The sequence below is a fragment of the Empidonax traillii genome, unplaced genomic scaffold (assembly GCF_003031625.1).
Source record: "Empidonax traillii isolate 1590-97213 ecotype Southwest subspecies unplaced genomic scaffold, ASM303162v1 scaffold37:size1818073, whole genome shotgun sequence".
NCBI lineage: Eukaryota > Metazoa > Chordata > Aves > Passeriformes > Tyrannidae > Empidonax > Empidonax traillii.
The window spans coordinates 896,526-914,816 of NW_020955230.1; the positions used below are offsets into that span (position 1 = coordinate 896,526).

Here is an 18,291-nt window from a genome sequence, read left to right on the forward strand (position 1 = left end):
CAACCCTACAGCTGTTGTTGCACCACAGTCTGGACAACCTGAATCAGTAAGCAACAGCTTTAGTTGGCACTGTCTTTGGTGCAAGGCAGAGTTGCAAGTTTCTAGACAGACAGCACTTTCCATTTGTGGTTGAAGATCCTGAGAGCTGGAGTCTGCAGTGACACAGCCACTCACTCCAGCCCCTGACAGTTGGAGAATGGGCTTTGGACACTCATGTTCAGGCATCAGTTTCCTGGGTTTCTGACAGGGGCCATAAATCTCTCTTGGGATCAGAGAAGAGGTACCATTTTGTCTTTAAGTGCTACCTGTGTAGTAAAAGTGAGAGGCATTGTGCCTTGTGTGAAGGCCCCCTGTCCCCAGAGGAGACGGTGTTTTGAAGAAACAGCTCTCAGCCTTGCAGGGTGTGTAGGGCTCACTGTGCTCTGGAGGGACCTGCCCCTCTGTGCAGACCATCTAAGTAGCTAAATGAACAGCTCAGATACACCAGGGTATAGAGCTGGACATAAATAAGTTATAAATGAAGAGTTACTCCTGATCCCTCGAACTCTTTTATGTCTGCAGAGCGCAAAACCAGCATTAGAACTTGTTCTGGCTCCCTCTGTCGCTGGAGAAGAGGCCAAAGAGGAGGAAGATGGCAACAACCCTACAGCTGTTCTTGCACCACAGCCTGGACAACCTGAATCAGTAAGCAACAGCTTTGGCTGGCACTGTCTTTGGTGCAAGGCAATGTTACATGTTTCTGACCAGACAGCACTTGCTGTTTGTGACACATAGCTGTCACCGTGCTGTGGAGGGACCTGCCCCTCTCCACAGGCGAAGTAGCTACAGGCACAATTAGACTACATGCTTAACTTTGCCATGACCCAGGTTTGGTGAGCAGAATCCTACATGGCTCTGCAGTGTAGAGAGAAAGTCTGTCTCTGAAGGGCTGCAACATAACTCCAAATGGCCACTCCCTAAGGCTTGAAATACTGAGGTGAACTTAGCTGAACGGATCTGAAGAGGGAAATGCTCCCTCATTCTATTCAGTCTTCCCTTCAGGAGAGGTGGAGAAAGACAGTTCATCGACTGATTCGGAGCAAATAGAGATGTTTTCCCCTCCAGAGATGGCAGTTTTTCTCCCCCAGAGGTGTTTTCCTCCTCTAGCCTTTTCCACCCCCAGAGCCTCCTTTTACACCCTGAATTTTGGGCCATTCCAAGGACTTGAACAATCCTGTGCTGTAGGTAGTGTTGGGTGACTTCACTTATACATGCATTCTATAACTTGCTTTCCTTCATTTGCATCCTGAGGATGTGTAAGCTAATAAGTTAATGGGACTCAGTGAGGGTGGGCAATTGAGAAATGCCACACATCTCCTGTTAGCTGCCTAAGAGTTTGTGGGAGATTCAGTTCCAGATGGACCATGTTTGTACTGCCCATCTCACTTAGGAATCTGTGCCTCCCCATGGGCAGATAAGGACCCAGGAAAGCAGCAGCACAGTGCTTTGGGAATGCATGAGCCCATCAGACTTTGAGTCTTGCCATACAAATGTTGTATGGGAAGTTTAAACCTGCTTCTCTTCATTTCTGTGCAGGTCCTGCTAGAAGATCATGGGAAGATTGCTTTGTTAGAGATGCAGACTCAGGGAGAGCTGTTTCAAACCCAGCAGCAGCTAGAGCAGCAGGAGGAAGAGCAGAGAGAGAATGGGCAGGTAAACCTGACTAGCTAGGTAATAGTGAAGGGCAATAAGAGGATCATAAAACACAGGTCTTGGACCTGCCTGAGGAAGTAAGAACTACCATGGGCATTGAAAGCATAGAGCCTTGTAATCTCCAGACCAGCATCAGGAAGGGAGGGTTACAAGGGAAGCAGAGCTGCATGGAGAAGCAGAGAGAAGTAGCCGAAGAAATGGGATTTTGAGACCAAAAGAGGAAAAACCTGAGCCTGATGGCAGGTCCCAGTAACTTTCTCTCCATTTTTGTTTACAGAACATCAAGGCAAAACTGCAAGCACAGCTGCCCGAAGCTTCGAGGAAGACCAAGGCAACTGAGGAGAGACATGAGGATGAAACAAAAAGCATCCGAGATGAAATGAATCTATTTCAGCAGAGAGAGGATCTGCAAAACGAGGTAAGGGAAACAGTGGCAGGAACTCCCGTAAAGAGACTTTCTCTTCCCCTCTGCTTACAGAACAGCAAGGAAAAGCTGCAAGCGCAACTGCAGAGAGCTTGGAGTGAGATCAAGGCCATGGAGGAAAGGCACGAGGAGGAACTGAAAAATATCCAACAGGATGTGAGTCTCCTACAGCAGCAGCAGAAGACTCTACGAAAACTGGTGAGTGAAACGGTGGTAGCCACTCCAGTTACCAAACAGGTGTTCTCCTACTTTCTTGCCTTTCCATTGCAGAGCAGCAGCTGATGGGGGTAGTCACTCTGACTGCCTTCATGCTGTGGTCTCTCTTACAGCTGGTCCGAAGGAGACCTACTGGTCCACTGATTCTCAGCTGTCACCCTGGACAGCTGGGTTCATCCTTTGGCCTGTTGCCCAGCAAGAATCCCAATTGATTTCTGCTGGCCTGTTCCTGCTAGCCTTGTTTTTTGAGGTTTTTTTTTCAGGTGAACATGGCGACCCACATATGGAACAAGTTGTCTGTATCCTTTGGGAATCTGGTCATCTCGTGTGCTTTCACTTTCCTCACAGTCTATGATACGGCTGACAGTGAGAAACTGTAGTCTCTGACTGTTTGGTTCTGTTTGACTTGAGGTGGAAGAGCTGACATCTCATCTGGCAGAACCCAAATTGTCCCAGCAAGTGACTGGCAACAAAGGTCATCAAGATCAGAGCAGGGGATGGGAGCGGCCAAGGCCAAGGCAGGAGGTGTTGGAAGTTGAGCACTTCCAGAAGACGGTGGAAGAAAAGAAGACTCAAGATGAGGAGGTAGAACATTAGAACAAGGAACTGCAAATGTGTCTGCAACACTTGGCGGGGGAAAAGAATTCTTGGGAGGAAGCGGAGCAGTCAGTGTTGCAGTCATCTTTTAGAAAAACCGCAAAAATGGAATATGAAACTGTCCATTAACTCATGTAGAACCAGCTTTTTGTCTTTACCAATGCAGTTTGAGAAGTGGACATCTAAAAAATCCTGTTTAAGAGTCCTCGATGTGGCCCACAGCATCTTCCTAAGGGCTATCCTTTGAAATGTGATCTCAGGGCAATCTCTGCCAGCCACCTTTCTGACACAAACTTATCTCTTGTCCCAGATCTACACAGGCTCTGTCATTGAACCCACTGCTGCAGTAGCATGGTCTGAAGAAGCCTCCACTCCCGAGCCTGAAAGCTTGACAGCGAGCAATTCGCTCAGCTCAAGCCAGCTGGAAGCTTTTCTGCAAGATGTGGTAGAGAAGGCGTCCCTGAACATACTGAGTATGTCCTGTGTACCTCTTGTCTGATGGAGCAGTGTGTTGTGTGCGGGTCTCAGCATGAGCTGGGCCAAATGTTCCTCCTCGGTTTAGTGTCACAGGGGCATTTAGGACTCCCTATAGAAACTCTTCTTGTGCTTTGAGTCAGTGAGAGCACTGTGGGTGTTCCTGCTGCCTCTGGAGGGCAGGTTGGACTGGTTTGCCGTTGGCTGAGCTTCCCTCTCTGCTAAAGGCAAAAGCAGAAAAATGTTCCCAGACAAGCAGGCAAATGACCTAGTGGAATCCTGTGCACTAGTGCCCATACTGATCAGAATATTTGGCTTCCTAAATTCACAGAAATGGATTCAATTTGGGTTTTGTGGGGTTTTTTTGGTTGGTTTGCTGGCTGGGTTTTTTTTAGTTTGGTTTGGATTTGGATTTTTTCATGGAGTTGGGTTTTCATTGTTCTCCATCCCAAGAGAGTTCTCCTACCCCAGGTATCTTATTGATGTGGGTTTTATGACTGTTATTACTATCACTGTTACTTCTACAGCTTGTTTTTATAAGAATGCTACATTTTTGTCAGTGAGAACTCCTTTGAAAGAACATCAGATGACAGCACGAATAAAGAGGAAGGATGCCCCCAAAGGAAAAAAAAAAGATACTTTTATGATCCCTATTTAATTTATTACTTTTATACTTATAAGGATGTATCAAAGACACACATCTAAATGGTGTGAAAACTGCACTGCAGGCATTTCCCAGGAGCAAATCCCTACAGCCCAGCTGCTGTGTATTCCTCGGATACATGGCACTCTGCCATGGCTGATTCCCAGACAGTTAGGACTATTAGAATCCTCATCACTGGCCCCAACTCTTGTACAGATCAGGCTGTAGGAAAATACAGCAAGCCCTTTTTGATTCTGCAGTACAACCAGTTCAATCTGCTTCTTGCACATAATATCTGTCAATGCTGTGTTCTCAGATAATCGCTGGTTGGGTTCAGAGCAGAGCCCAGCTTACTCTGTGTCTACTACCATTACTTGTTGAGACAAAAAGTGGATTGATCTGCACCTCCTTGGGTCTGATCTCAAAGTCAATAATGTTCTGTCTTGAATGGGGGCCACAGCTCGTAACAGGGCTCAGTCTGGTTGTGGCTTCTTCACAGCAGTTGACAGAGCTCATTCTTGGGCTTTACTGACCTTTTGTCACACCTGCCCTGCCCTTGACAACTGCTGTGACTGCAGGGGCTGGAGCTTTCCTCACAGAATGTTTATTGCCTAGAAAAGAAAGGCTGTATTGTTCCAGCTCTCCTTAGCGTTTATAGATGACAAACTTACTTGTCTTGGCACCTGTTCTCTTCTGATCTCTGCCTGCTCTGAATGTATCTCAATGTGCTTAGTTTCCTGTCAAGGTAACCCTTCAAAGGACCATATAAAAATCAGTCTTTGTGCAGACCCTCTGTGCTGCAGAGCTGCCTGTCTTGTTGTTATTGTTGTTGTTGTCATCCAGCTGCCCACAAAGGGCTCAGAACTCCAGACAGTGGGGCTGCATTTTGGACCTCCTGGAAGGCAGGATCTCCATTTTAAAATAAGCATCTTACATATTGTTTCTTTCAGGGAGAATGGTGAGCGTGGGAGATCCTTTGCAGAAATACATTGAATTGGAAAATATTGGCAGTGGGTGAGTCCAACCACAGTTTCTTCTACAAAACAATGGGCCAGGTATTTTGCTGGTGCAACATCTATCAAGCATGAAGTCAGGCAAGCGGCAAGTGTGTTCAGATTGTCCCATCTCTCAGTACTGGTCAGAATTTAAACCTGTGGTCATGAGGCATTGTCAAAGTCATCATGATGCTGCCAGTGTCTTGCCTGCAATAAGGAGCAGGATCTGGAAGATCTCCTGTCCCTCAAGTGTGTGGCATATGTTGGCTTTTTTTCTTAGCAGTAATCATTTTTGTATAATATGGCAATGCTTATGAAAGGAGAAGAAACTTTATGGTCTAAAAGAGCAACTTGCCACCTGATAGCAGTTCTCAGTAACATTTCTTTCCAGTATTTTGCTGAAGGAAATATTTGGTGCTCAGGATTATAATCACAATAGAAACTGAAAGCAGAAGAAGCTCTCTTATTTAACCAAGGCAGTAAAACCCAAAGCTTCATGAATAGACCCAGTGTCGATGCACTTGACAGGAAAATGCACCATCTACCTGATTACAGACCACTCGTATATCCTGCAGCTTTTAGGCATTTACAGTAGAGCTTTCTTCTCTGGGCTGGCTTTCACTGCAAGGCCTAAACTGCTGCTCCTTTCTTCTAGGGCTTTTGGAGCTGTTTGTAAAGCACTTGACACTGCCACCGGAGGACAGGTAAGTGTCAACAAGCCCCACAGATTCTGCAGCTCTCGAATGCTTTCCCCTCTGGTGGCTGGAGCTTTGGGTCACCGGTAGGTCTTTGCTGCAAAGGCAAGAGAAGTGCAGATTAGTGACAGCCTGCAAAAAGCATTTGGGACAGACCTTGCCCTTCTCAGCTACCAGAAAGAATGGTATCTTTCACAGAAGGACGCCCCAGCTTGGTCTTGATGGCTGAATATGCACCGACGAGGTGATGGCAACTGCTGTCATCCAGGCCCAATTTCTCTGAATCACAGGTTCAGACACAGATAGGATTTAGCTTTTTTTTTCTTTCACCATGTCTTTCATCTCTAAAGCACAATGCAAGACCTGATGAAGGAGAGCTCATGCTTGGGACACAATTTTATGTTTCAGTCCTAGAGAAGTTGGTTGATACACACAGAAACACACACATAGATGACCAAGAAGAGGTTTATTGGGAGCAACAGCCTCTCCTAAGCAGTATCACCCTGTTTAGGTCAATTGTCAGTGACACCCCATTACAGGGATCCTCGTAATAAGAATCAGACAAGGTGTTGTCTTAGACAATCTCACTGCTCTTTGGGACTACAGCTTCAGATTCCTGAATTCTTGTTTCTGGCTGTCAGCAAATACATCTGAATATTACTGGTAGTTGCTTATCCACCTGCAGTGCTGCACTTGGGAACTGCGCTAAGAGAGAGGTCTGCAAGGGGCCTTAAAAGCCCTAAGCCCTGCCTATAGCCCGGTGCTTATCCATGGAGTACCAATGCACGTACCATGCTTCTTTTTAAACCCAGACAACAACTGCAAATGTAAACTGTGTTAAGGAATTTTCTTTAGAGTAGCAAAATCAACATTCATGAAGTTTGGCAGTGCTGGAATTGTATTTCTTGGGGTAATACTAATGGCCTGTTTCGGACGGCATTTTATCCACAGTGTATGTGTTTACTCTGTTGTGCAATCCAGAATAGCAGTAACTGCTGAAATAATGATCAAACTGCACAGGACTGCCACAGGATTTCCAGCTACCTTGGTGTATTTTCACAGGAACAAATTCACTTCCTGCTCGCAAAACATGTGTGAATGAGAATAGTGGTGACAAACTAAGTCCATTTGAGAAGAATGTGTGTTGCAGAGAGTGTGGTTGGAGCTTTGTGGCTGATAGCTGAGAGACCATTTTTACCAAGTTGACAAGGCAGAACATCCATGGCCACATATCCTTAACTGGCACCCAAGCAGGTGGAGAAATAGTTGTTGTAATGCCAGTTCCCAATTACCCTGATGTCTAATCACAAGGCAGTTTGACAGAGCTGGGCTGTGGCATTCTAAAATCACTCGCTGCATGTTGGTGCCACTGACTTCTCAAGTTAATGATTTTCAATGTCATTTTAGGTGGCCATAAAGAAAATCAGTCTTCAAGAAACCAGCAAGGAACTAACTCTTAATGAAGTTGAGGTCATGAGGACAAATAGGAATTCCAACATTGTCAACTATTTAGACAGGTGAGTGGTTCTGAATGTTTGTTGACATACTAAGAGCACGCAAGGTGAAAAAAACCACTTTGGTCACTGGCAGAAAATTGAGCTGTTAATTATTAATTAATTATTATTTATCTACTCATCTCCAACAGATGATGGCAGGGGATTGCATTTTATCTGCATTAATCATTCTTGGCACACACAGTTCAAAAACCTGGACCAGCCCTTTCTTACTAAATCAATAGCCTGTAAACTCACTCTCTCCAACACTTTTGCAGTTTTGGGTGTTGATTTTTTCCGAGGGTCCTAAGTGCTGATAAACTGTCATAGAAATTATTTCCCTGGGGCTTTTCCCACTCTTTCCCTTGCTGTGGGTGCTAGGAAGATGAGGTTCTTGTCTCCAGAAACACATAGTGTGGCAGTTCTTTTATCTGATTTGCTACTAAACTGCCTTTTTCCCTTGCTGACCATCTAAGACATCTCTTTTTTCACAGATGTGCTTTTCTCATTTAGACTGCACAGCTCGCAAGCACTGTATAGCCTAGAGAGAATGTCTATTCGTTTTATTCTGTCTTCATTTAAAAGGGGCCTGGAAACAAAAACCAACGGTTGCCTTTTCCATAAAGCAGTTTAGCTTCGCACAGTCATTTCCATGGCCTTGTTGTGTTCTTTCAGCTACATTGTGGAGGAGGAACTCTGGCTGGTCATGGAGTATGTGGATGGAGGCACTTTATATGATGTTATCAGTGAGACATGCATGTCTGAAGGACAGATGGCAGCTGTCAGTCGGGAGGTAAGGGATCCTCATTGGGCTTCTGACGGCTTGGACAGAACTGTCCTGCTAAACAGGTGGTAAGAACAGGAGTGATTTTCATTTTCGGAGCTTTGTTTCTGTGTTGCTGTTCTGATGTGGAGAAGAAAGAGCAATTGAAGTGAACTGCCTGCCAGTGCCCTGCCCTCACGGTACTCTGTTCTTATACTCTTACCTATTGTTGTTGTGTTCTATCTCTTTTTTATTCTTATTTACTACTCTCCACTTTGCCTCTGCAACATTTGCACAAAGCCTATCTGCACTGCATTTCTTGCCTGTAAAAGCAAATATGCTGGTGGCAGAGTTTTAAACTAAGGGCAAAGAGAAATAGAGACGAATTTCTCACAGTCCTCAGCTTAAAAATATAGCATTGCACCCAAAGTGGTGTTTGCTTCTGAAAACTGACTAATGGGCTATTTCCAAGTCTGCTTGGAGGCCAGCAATAAAATCTTTGTCGTGCAGCCTCCCACCCAAAAGCAATCCACTTCATAGCAGAGGGAGGGGCTCAAACCCTTGTTTATCTGGATGGGAGAGCACATCCACTGCAGCAGCAGTCATTCTGTCTGGGTTTGCCTTGAATAACAATGGCCATTTCTCTTTCAAAAGCTGATATGCCTTTACTTAGAAAGCTCCTGCTCTACTGGTGTTGGATCAGCCAACTCTTCCTCTTGACAGAATCGTGTTCTGCCATTACTCACCCTTCAACTGGAAAGGAAATCTTTTGAAGTGGTTTCCTTTCTTGTGTGATGAAACCAGATCACCGATTTTTACTCTCCTGTTTCTTTTTTCTCTCTCAGTGCCTGCAAGGACTATATTTCCTTCACTCAAATGGGGTGATCCACAGAGACATAAAAAGTTCCAACATTCTCATCGGAACGGACGGATCTGTCAAGTTGGGTGGGTATCCTTGATCAGCTGAAGTGTTCTGGGGATGTGGGGCGTGGGGCTGCTTTTGAGTGAGCGCCAGTTGCCCAAAAGTGGTGCTTGTGGGAGTGCATGGACCCCTGCTGCAGCCTGAGAGCACAGATGCACCTTGCAAGGTGCCAAGAGTGATGTTGGCTTGTATGTGCCCCTTCCAGAGAGAGGGAGTTACAATCTAAACCTTCTGGTGAATAAAAAAGACTGCTGGGAGCAGTTTAAAAAATGTGGCAGTTTTTTTTAAGTGGCCAATTCCATATTTCCTTGGCTACAACCCTGAGGAAACACAACACAGTTGGTTTTCCAGATAGATTCAACAGGGCATTCTCACACTTAGAGTGGGTAAGTCTTTTGTTTGTTTTCCTTATTTGAGCTGACTTTCACAGTATTTGTTTTTCTCCTCAGCTGATTTTGGCCTCTCTGCTCAGCTCAGCCTTGAGCAGAGTTACCGGAACTCAGTGATTGGGACTTCTTGGTGGATGGCACCAGAAGTTGTGATAAGCAAACCATATGGTCCCAAAGTGGATATATGGTCATTTGGCATCGTGGGACTGGAAATGGTGGAAGGAGAAGTTCCTTACCAGAATGAAACGTCTGTTCTGGTAAGGTGCAAATACTCACTGATACCAGTGTCTTTCTGATATGTGCTGTCTGCCATAAGACAAAGTCTCGTTCCCATCAGCTTGAACTCGTTCCACCAAGACTCACTTCTAAAAATGTCCCTGGAGCACATCAGCATCTGCTGTAGTTTGGGTTACATCAGTGGGGGAAACCTCAGAAGAAAAGTGGCGTATAGCCATTTTGGCCTTCAGTGATGCTTGACATTTCTCATGAGTTATTGAACTCACTTTGAGCTCTGTTTCTTAATGACAAGAAGTTTTCAGGAAAGAGTTTAGGAGTGTGGTCATTATCCTTTGAAATGTCCATTGAACCTCCCCAATTTCAGTTTTAAAAGAAAAAGAAACAACCAGGAAAGCAAACAACCAAGCATTTCTGCTTGCTTTGTCCTTTATTAACCACAGCACATCAATTTTCCTCAAAACTGGAGCATCTTTTCCAACTCATGTGGATGGTTGAAAATTTCCAGCTTCTAAACCATGTCTGTATTGTTGTGTCATGTGTCTGGTTGGCCTGGATAAGTTTAGGATTTCGTTTTCACAGACTGCAGCTACAGTTGTATGCCTTGGCTGTTTCTTGGTATGTTAAACAAATTGATGAGCTTATTGCCCCTTTGCAGCTTCTGTAAACACTGATATCAAGCCTTACCACAGGCAAAGACTCCCCATTCTCAGGCAACACTTTGCTTTGGGTCTTAAGTTGTTCCAGCTCTTCTGTCTGAGATGATGACCCTTAAAACATGACACAAGCATATGTGTCAACTAGTGTTATCTTTCCAGAAAAGACGAAGAGAAACCCCAACCCAACAAGGTTTCTGAAACAGTGGTTTTGAGAGATGAGCTGCATTCCCTTTCTTCTCACTGGGAAGCTTGCCTAAAAGTGGAAGATGATGATGTAAAGGCCATACAATCTGTTTTGCTTCTTGTCCAGTTTTGCTGGAACACTTCGTGACCATATTTCTTTCATGGTCCAAGCCTGCCAAAACCTCCTGTTCGTTGCCCGTTAGTTTCTGGGATGGGCACATCATTAATCATAAGTATCCAAATGAGTAGGGGGTTACCATAGGAATGGAATGACTCCTTTTTCTGATTAGACCGTGGAAAGGTTTTCTATTACTGCATAAGTGAAGCTCATCGGGAGTTTGGAGACTGCTGAGAGACACAGTTGTACGTGGCTCCTGTCTGCCCAAATAGGCCATTTCATCACAATACCTCTGTGCTGGCAGATGTTGAACATCAGGTTCCAAACATCTGTTTCTTTACCCAAGGAATAACTGATTGATTTCCTTGTTTTTCCTCCAGTTTTTTTTTTCTCAAGAAGAGAACCAAAAAATGATAGGTTTTGTTTTATAGTAGCTTAAGGGACCAGGGAGCGGGACAGAGGTGTGTTTTAAGTTTAATCCCTGGAAATGGTTTAGTTCAACCAAAGTCCCTCTTTCCAATAGCTTGCGTCCATCCTCAGAGAAGCAAAATGTGCTTTTGCTGATGTAGTTCCTACTAACCAGGTCAGCCAATGAGATCAGCCGTCGAGGCAAGACCTTTTGGATGTTGGAAAAGCTGTGGCTACATCGCAGTTTGACTTTTTTGTTAGTATAGGAAATTCATCTCTAAGTCTCTGCAAGGGAAGAAACTGCCACTGGAGACTGGAGCATAAACAATGGGGTCTGGGAGAGCAGTTGGAGATATGAAAGAAACAGGCAGAATCTGGTGTTTCCTTTTCCTCTAGGCTCAGTACCTGATAGCCACCGGAGGGGCACCCAAGCTGAAGCAGCCCAAGCAAGTCTCCATTTGGCTGCGCGACTTTCTGACCTGCTGCTTGGAGACAGACCAGGACAGGCGCTGGTCTGCCGAGGAACTCCTGCAGGTACAGTGCAGAGCAACTGCAGGTGGAACAGCTGCCCCAGGGATGGGTCCCTTATCCACTAAACTCCAAGGCATCAGATGGGCCCCTCTCATATTGATCTCCCAACTTAGTGCTTTTCAAATGAGAACTGTGAAGAATCCTAGACTGGTTTAGGTTGGAAGGGACCTGTAAAGGCCATATAGTCCAAGTGCCCTGCAGTGAGCACAGACATCCTCAAGTGGATCAGGTTGCTCAGAGCCCTGTCTGACCTGACCTTCAACATTTCCAGGGATGGGGCACCTCCCAGCTCTCTGGGCAACCTGTGCTGGTGTTTCGCCACACTTGCAGTAAACCATTTCTTATTTAGACCTAATCTGAATTGACTCTCTTTTAATTTAAAAATATTACCCCATGTCCTATTGCAACTGCCCTGCTAAAAAATGGGTCCCCAGCTTGAACTATTGAAAGGTGGCAATAGAGTCTCCCCAGGGCCTTCTATTCTCCAGGCTGAACCAGACCAATTCTCTCAGCCTTTCCTCAGAGGAGAGATTTTCTACCCTCTGATCACTTCTGTGGCCCTGTTTTTGTACTCTTTGGGAGTACATTGAGTTTTACCTGGTGGCAAAAGGGCTGAAGTAGAATGGTGCTGGGTCCAGAGGCTTGAAATGGTGGAGGAGGAACCAGTCACAGTCAAGTGGGGGTTGTTGATTTGGCCATGGGAAGGAACAGGGTATGGGGGGCTCACTCTGAGCCTCAGAAGGACCCTGGCTTGTCCCTCCTGGCACACACTTTGAGGTTTTGGCCACCCAAACAGAGACAGCTGAGCAGGGCTTGTCCCAGCTCCAGTTACTGCCTGGCATGGTCAAGCAGATGAGAACCGCTGCAGGGTTACTGCCAGGTCTTGCGGCAGATTGGGAGCTGCAGGACATGACAATGGGCTGTCCCTGCTGGGAAGGAAGGTGCCAGGCAGCACAGGAGGGGCAGGAGATGGAAAGAGAGATACTGCTCTCTCTGTGAAAATTAGCACAGCTTATGTCTTTAAAAAAGAGGAACCGATATGAGCCCTTGGGGTTTCCTGAAAGGAACAAACCCTTGGGACAGAAAGAGTGCCAGCAGGGCAAAAATCCCAGCAAGCTGAAGACAGCTGGATAAATTGATGCGGGGGTCTGTGATGGCAGGTCCTACCTCACCATGAAGATGGAGGTGCAAATGGGTCCCTCAGTTGTATTTCTGGGAACCAGAGGAGTCCTGCTGGAGTCTGTGAGTTTTGAAAGTCATGGTTTACTGCTTTTTTTATCTTTTTTTTTTTTTTTTCCTTTCGGCAGCATCCATTTGTAGAATCAGCCAAGCCTGCCTCCAGCCTGGTGCCCCTTATCACTGCAGTGAAGAAGTGGAAGGAAGAGACAAGCCTTCAGTGACCAGTCCAGGACCATTTTCTTCAGTGGCAGCTCTGAGCAGGACTCAGAATAAAAACTCCATGAAACCTCAACTCATTTGGAATTTTCCCTTCCTTCTCACGTTGTGAATAACCTCAACATTTACTTGTGAATTGTCATTTCTAAAAGGTGTCAAGAGTGAAAGTCATATTTACTAGTTCTTTTGTGTTGCATTGGACTGGGAAAGGGTCTCCTTCCTTTATCAGCTCCACATTGCACTGCCTTCGGAATACAGCCCTTAAAAATCTGCCTGCTGTTCCGTTCCCTTGTCCTTGAGGGTAGTTTCCCAGTGGGTCCTGGGGAAGGACAGAGCCTCAGAGTAAATCCTTGAAGAGCTGAAATTTTGTTTTCCTAAAGTTCAGGGTCATGACTTTACTCTTTGCTTGACCCGTATCCCTCAGGACCGTGAAGTGATCCAGTGTGGGATCACTGCAGCCCAGGCTGCCTCTAGCCTTGGCATCCCTGACTAGCTCACTGAGTTGGTGACCAACAGATCCAGTATTGCATCTCCTCTGGCTGGGTTATTACCTGGCCTGAGAAGTTATCCCCCATGCATTTCAGGAGTCTCCTGGATTTCCTACAATTTGCTGTACTACTTTCCCAGCAGATACCGGGGTGGTTGAAGACCCTCAACAAGCCTGTGAGTTTGATGCCTCCTGCAGCTGCAGCAGCAAGGTGTTGTCAAAGGTTCCCCTTGGTCAGGTAGCCTGGAATAGACACCGACCACAAGGTTCCCTTTGTTGTCTCAGTCTCTGATTCCTACCCACAGGCGTTGACCTGCTTGTGGCTTTTCTTCAGAGACAGCTCTTTACACTGTATCCAACTCTTAATATCTGTGCTTTGTCTACGACTACTTGTGAGGTGACCAACCTCATCAAGCAACGGAAAAAGGTTATCTCTGATCCTCCTTCTGCTGCTTTTTGTTATGGGTGTATTTAAAAAAGCTCGTTTTATTGTCCTCTGCAAGTACTGCCCAGCTTCAGCTCCAATTGAGTTTTGGCCACACGAATTTTCTCCCTACAGTGGAAAACACAGTCTCTGCAGTCTTCCTATGTTGCCTGGCCTTGCTTCCAACATCAATGTACATTCTTTTTCCATCCAAGCTACGGAAGTCCAGCCAGCCTTCCATTTGACATCTGGCACACTGGAATTACCAGCTCCTGTGCTCTTAAGAAATGGTTCTTACATTTACAGCTGAAACAGTGCAGAACTAAGTTGGTCTAGAAAAATACTGTACCTACCATCTAGGGAAACAGGAACAGCAAGGAGAAGAGGTCCTTACCAGAGAAGCCTGCTGATGTCTGCACTTCAACCGAGCAAGGAGTTTCGTTGTCCATGTGCTGAAAGACTAAGAGCTAAGAAGCAAACTTTAAACTATTTTAAACGCAGTATTTCAGTAAGAGACACTTCACAAGCATTCTCTAGAAAGTTCCTGACAAGCAATGCAGAAAAACACCTCACTTAGAGGCTGGAAAGTGAGAAGCAAGTTAAACACTTTAGCAAATTATAAAAGATCATGGACATAAGCCACCCCAGGGCTGGAAGCTGGATCCTAAGCCCTGTCCTGAGCTCACCTTTTTACTTAGAAAACCCATTTTCATATCCATCATTTCTTGCAGGTAAAGAGTGTTCCATAAGACTAATGCCTACATAAAAAAAATATTATTTAAAGCCTTTAATAGCTAGCATATCCTGGTTGCCTGGTCTGATACTGTCTGTTTTCCATGGCAACTAAAACAAAAGGTATGTTGGATATAGAGCAGCAGGCTACTATAGGAATTGCTTACCATAATTCCCTACTTTTCATAGGGATAGGCCACTTCATTTGCAACTGCTAATACAACTAGCGTTTGGTTTAGATCAGTCTTCAGTGGACAAGAGCTCATGTGCTAGCCAACTGCACCACCTAGCTTCACTCTGAAGGATTTTCAGAGCCCTATTTTTCCTGACATCAGTGCTTATATTCCTTCAAGGTGAATGCTTCTCTCTGTATCAGTCCTACTCACCTGCTGTGATATTTATATGATACTATAAATAATTAAAACACTTTTGACAGATTCAGAGTTCAAGATATTTCTCACCTTAAAAATAGTATTGGTGTTCACAAGCATGTAACAGAACTTACTTTGCCCTTCCATTACTCTACCTTACATAGACTGGTGTGACCTTTTAGCCCATGGATACTTCCTGTAACTCTTGGGTGACATTTACTGGACATCACCTGTTGTTTTCATTCATTATTGCGTGGAGTAACATTGATTAAAACAAACCTCAGGAGATATGAGTTCCACCACTTACTGTTACTGGGCCTGAGAAGTTAAAAGCTCCCTTTTCCAGCCATATTTCCATTTCTAAGGGTGTTTTAAAACAGGCGACCTGTGATCTCTGACTTCAACTAAAATTGCACTGACTTTGAAATGAGAACTGGCACATTTCCACCAAGTTTCAAGTCTGACAAAAGCATGCTTTCTGCAGTTTTCGAACTCGAGTACTGGAAAGGGAAGCAACACAGCAGACTCTAAACACCTGGGTAAAGGCATCGTGGTGTGGTTTTTAATCATTTCCTGACCCCATCTAACTTCACTCTTCTAAAGAGGAGGGAGAGTAGAACCATGTAGCCTTATCTAAGCCTCAGACTAAAAAAGCAATATGAATGTGGCTACTGCAGCCCTCTGATGAGCAATCTGGGCCATGGTCCTTTGCAACTAATTTGCCCAGTGCCCCTGAAGACAGAAAGCTCAGTGAAATTCACACATGAAATCTATGCTGCAGACACATGACCAGTTCCAGCCAACCTATGTAGGCAGCCAGAAAAATAAGCTAGGACAAAACAAAGGGCCTCTTGGGAACTTCACAGCCTGTTGTAAGGTGTCATATGGTCCTTCTTCTCTGTGTTTCCTAGACTGGTACTTCTGATCCAATCTTCCCTAGAATAAAAGGTACATCCCTCTTTCATATAAAAGCTGTGGACAGAGCACCATATTTCTCTTACAGCAATGACATCTCATTTTGTATGATTCTAGGGCATGTCAGAACTCAGCAGTGGCCAAGCCACTGAAATGCTGCCCTTGCTCAGTCACATGACAGATTCCTTCATTACTAACTGCACTTAAACTAATACAGAAACCATGAATAGGAAAAAAGAGTTCCTTAGTCTGAAAGGAGCTATGAAAACAATCAAAAAGGGAAGGTTTGTGCCCTTATTTTGACAGGATACACTATGAAAGTCAAAGCAAGCTTACTGGTCCAAAGAGTTTGTACCCTTTTCTGCATAGCTTGTTTTCAAGATTTTTCAAAATGTGTTCCAAGAGCAGAAGATATTAAATCTCTTTTTCATGTGTCACACAATCTCACACTTAGTTTCTGCCCAGTGTCCACAACATTCTCATACAGGAGCAATTTTGGCAATTGTGTTTTGTTCCCTATTCCTTGATCTTATTTGATTGCTGCCAGGTTTCATCAGACATTCCCTACGGATAAAGCAAAGTAGTGCATTATTGAAGAGGTTCGGGCTACAACCTTTGCTCACATCCCAGCAGTACCAAATGCAGTATGACCACTGCCAAGAACTGGCGACCAAATCTGTACCAGCTTTGCAGTACAGTATATTAACAAGTAAGGAGAAGCAAAATAAACCAAGACAACAGTGGTATGGAAGAAAAAGAAACAACTTGAAAGCAAGCATGAAGACTACAACAAACGATGAAGAAAGTTGTACTAGAAATTATCTTTTATTGTTTTTTTAAAGAAATACTTCTAACAGTGCTAAGTTAGTGAACAATTAAGAGTACCACTTGGCTGCAGGCATCTGAAATGTTTCAGCTGGCGAAAGTATGAGTCACCTCTTTAAGGTGAAAAATAATTGAAACTGGAAACATCACTGGACCTATCCAATCTCAAAAGTCTTGTGCTCCTTTCTCTTCTCTATTTAAATTAATTAAATTAAAATAATTTATATTAATTGTAAAAAATAATTATATAAAAATAAATTAAAACCTAACATTTTCCTGCTGCCTAGTTATTTGTATGAATATATCCTGCTCTCCCTCACTGTGCATACAGAAGTTCAACAAACACTTACAGAACTTTGCGATGTATTTGGAAATATCCTCACAGTATGGCTGTTTTAAACAAACTGCAAAATTGATTAACATTACACTTTACTGGGTTGAGAAAACTTTACTGTAACCTGCATATTTAAACTGTCTCCTGTGCTATTTTAAACCCATAAACAACCTTTATGGGGTTCATTGTTTCAAACTTTGTTTTGAACTTAAACATGTTTTTAACTATCACCTGCATCCTACTGTAAAAAAAAAATTTTAGTCAAAAACAGGCTGGTGAATAGCGTTACATTTTTAAGACAAGGAAACATTGAAACCAACCAATTCTCTCTTATTTTTCCACTTCTAGCTTCAGGAGCTTGTTGTGCCACTTTCTTCCTCACATTTGCACTGCAGACACACTGCTGGTTCTAATGGTTAGGGCTGATGTTTCAACAACCTAAACCAGCTGAAAAAAAATCAAAAGAACAGAATATTTAGTACTAAGTGCACCTGTTTTTCTATAAGCTACAAAGGTACAGTACTGTAAAGAAACACTGTGCGTTGACAGCTTTTCCTCTACCACAAAACCAGCAAGCAACACGTGAAATAACCACCTCCATCACATTTCTTGACATGATCAAGTCAGTTTTTTTCCTGCCAAAGGAATACGGTCCCAAAGCTGCAGCAACTGTTCCCCAACTTGTGGTTCGAGTTCCTGGAAATGAACAGGAAATTAGAGAAGTTACTCTCACTGCTACTACTGAACACACAGAAACTATTTACTACAAAATTATTATACATGGTTGCGGGTGATTGCTTTCAACCTTCCTAAAGGAACTTGTTCCTTTTGCTATCAAAACATACATCAGGAACTCCCAGCACCATAGGGTTTTTTACTGGGGCTCAGCAGAGACAGAAACTTTCATTCACACTGTCTTACATGCTGTTTGGGGTATTTTATTTACAGTAAGATGTTAATTCTCACACAGAGAACTGTTCACACAGTGAACACACCACCACCATATACAAGAACAGATGCACCCTACACTTTGTACGTTCCACAGGTCACTTACTCACTAACTAAAGATCTTTTTTTCCCATACCGTTTCAGTTTAATTCCATCAAGTGTGTTGGAGAATGTCAAAAGGCAGGTCACAGGAAATACAGTGGCTCTTGGTGGAATTACAGACATTAATATAATAATTTTAACACTGTTGAGACTCTTTAGGTCTTAAGAGCCACTTACAAGAGAAGCACTCTCAATTTCAAGATGTGCTATATTCCTTTCCTTGTTTACTTACAGCATTCTCCCTTCTTTACAACAGGAGAGGTTTTGAAGAAGCAGTGGGAAGACGATACAAAGAGTTTAGCTCTTGAATCATCAAGGAGGT

General features: G+C 44.1%; 2 protein-coding genes across 4 annotated transcripts in view; one reads left to right on the forward strand and one right to left on the reverse strand.

Moving 5' to 3' along the window:
- The window catches only part of LOC114054674 (serine/threonine-protein kinase PAK 3-like), a 14,471-nt gene extending 1,569 nt beyond the window's left edge, over positions 1-12,902 (forward strand). Inside the window, exons 3-15 of the mRNA XM_027878037.1 lie at positions 562-684; positions 1,576-1,692; positions 1,970-2,314; positions 2,744-2,917; positions 3,240-3,402; positions 4,997-5,060; positions 5,697-5,745; positions 7,144-7,253; positions 7,905-8,022; positions 8,838-8,937; positions 9,364-9,560; positions 11,302-11,439; positions 12,744-12,902. Of these exons, the coding sequence (XP_027733838.1) occupies positions 1,615-1,692; positions 1,970-2,314; positions 2,744-2,917; positions 3,240-3,402; positions 4,997-5,060; positions 5,697-5,745; positions 7,144-7,253; positions 7,905-8,022; positions 8,838-8,937; positions 9,364-9,560; positions 11,302-11,439; positions 12,744-12,836 (1,629 nt within the window). The 5' untranslated portion in view covers positions 562-684; positions 1,576-1,614 and the 3' untranslated portion in view covers positions 12,837-12,902. The remainder of the gene's footprint in view (positions 1-561; positions 685-1,575; positions 1,693-1,969; positions 2,315-2,743; positions 2,918-3,239; positions 3,403-4,996; positions 5,061-5,696; positions 5,746-7,143; positions 7,254-7,904; positions 8,023-8,837; positions 8,938-9,363; positions 9,561-11,301; positions 11,440-12,743) is intronic.
- A 3,664-nt stretch (positions 12,903-16,566) lies between these two features.
- The window catches only part of YTHDC2 (YTH domain containing 2), a 28,373-nt gene continuing 26,648 nt past the window's right edge, over positions 16,567-18,291 (reverse strand). For 2 of the 3 annotated variants that reach the window (XM_027878014.1, XM_027878016.1), the window contains exon 29: positions 16,567-17,615. In XM_027878014.1, the coding sequence (XP_027733815.1) occupies positions 17,538-17,615 (78 nt within the window). In that variant the 3' untranslated portion in view covers positions 16,567-17,537. The remainder of the gene's footprint in view (positions 17,616-18,291) is intronic. The other variant, XM_027878015.1, reaches the window with a different exon arrangement.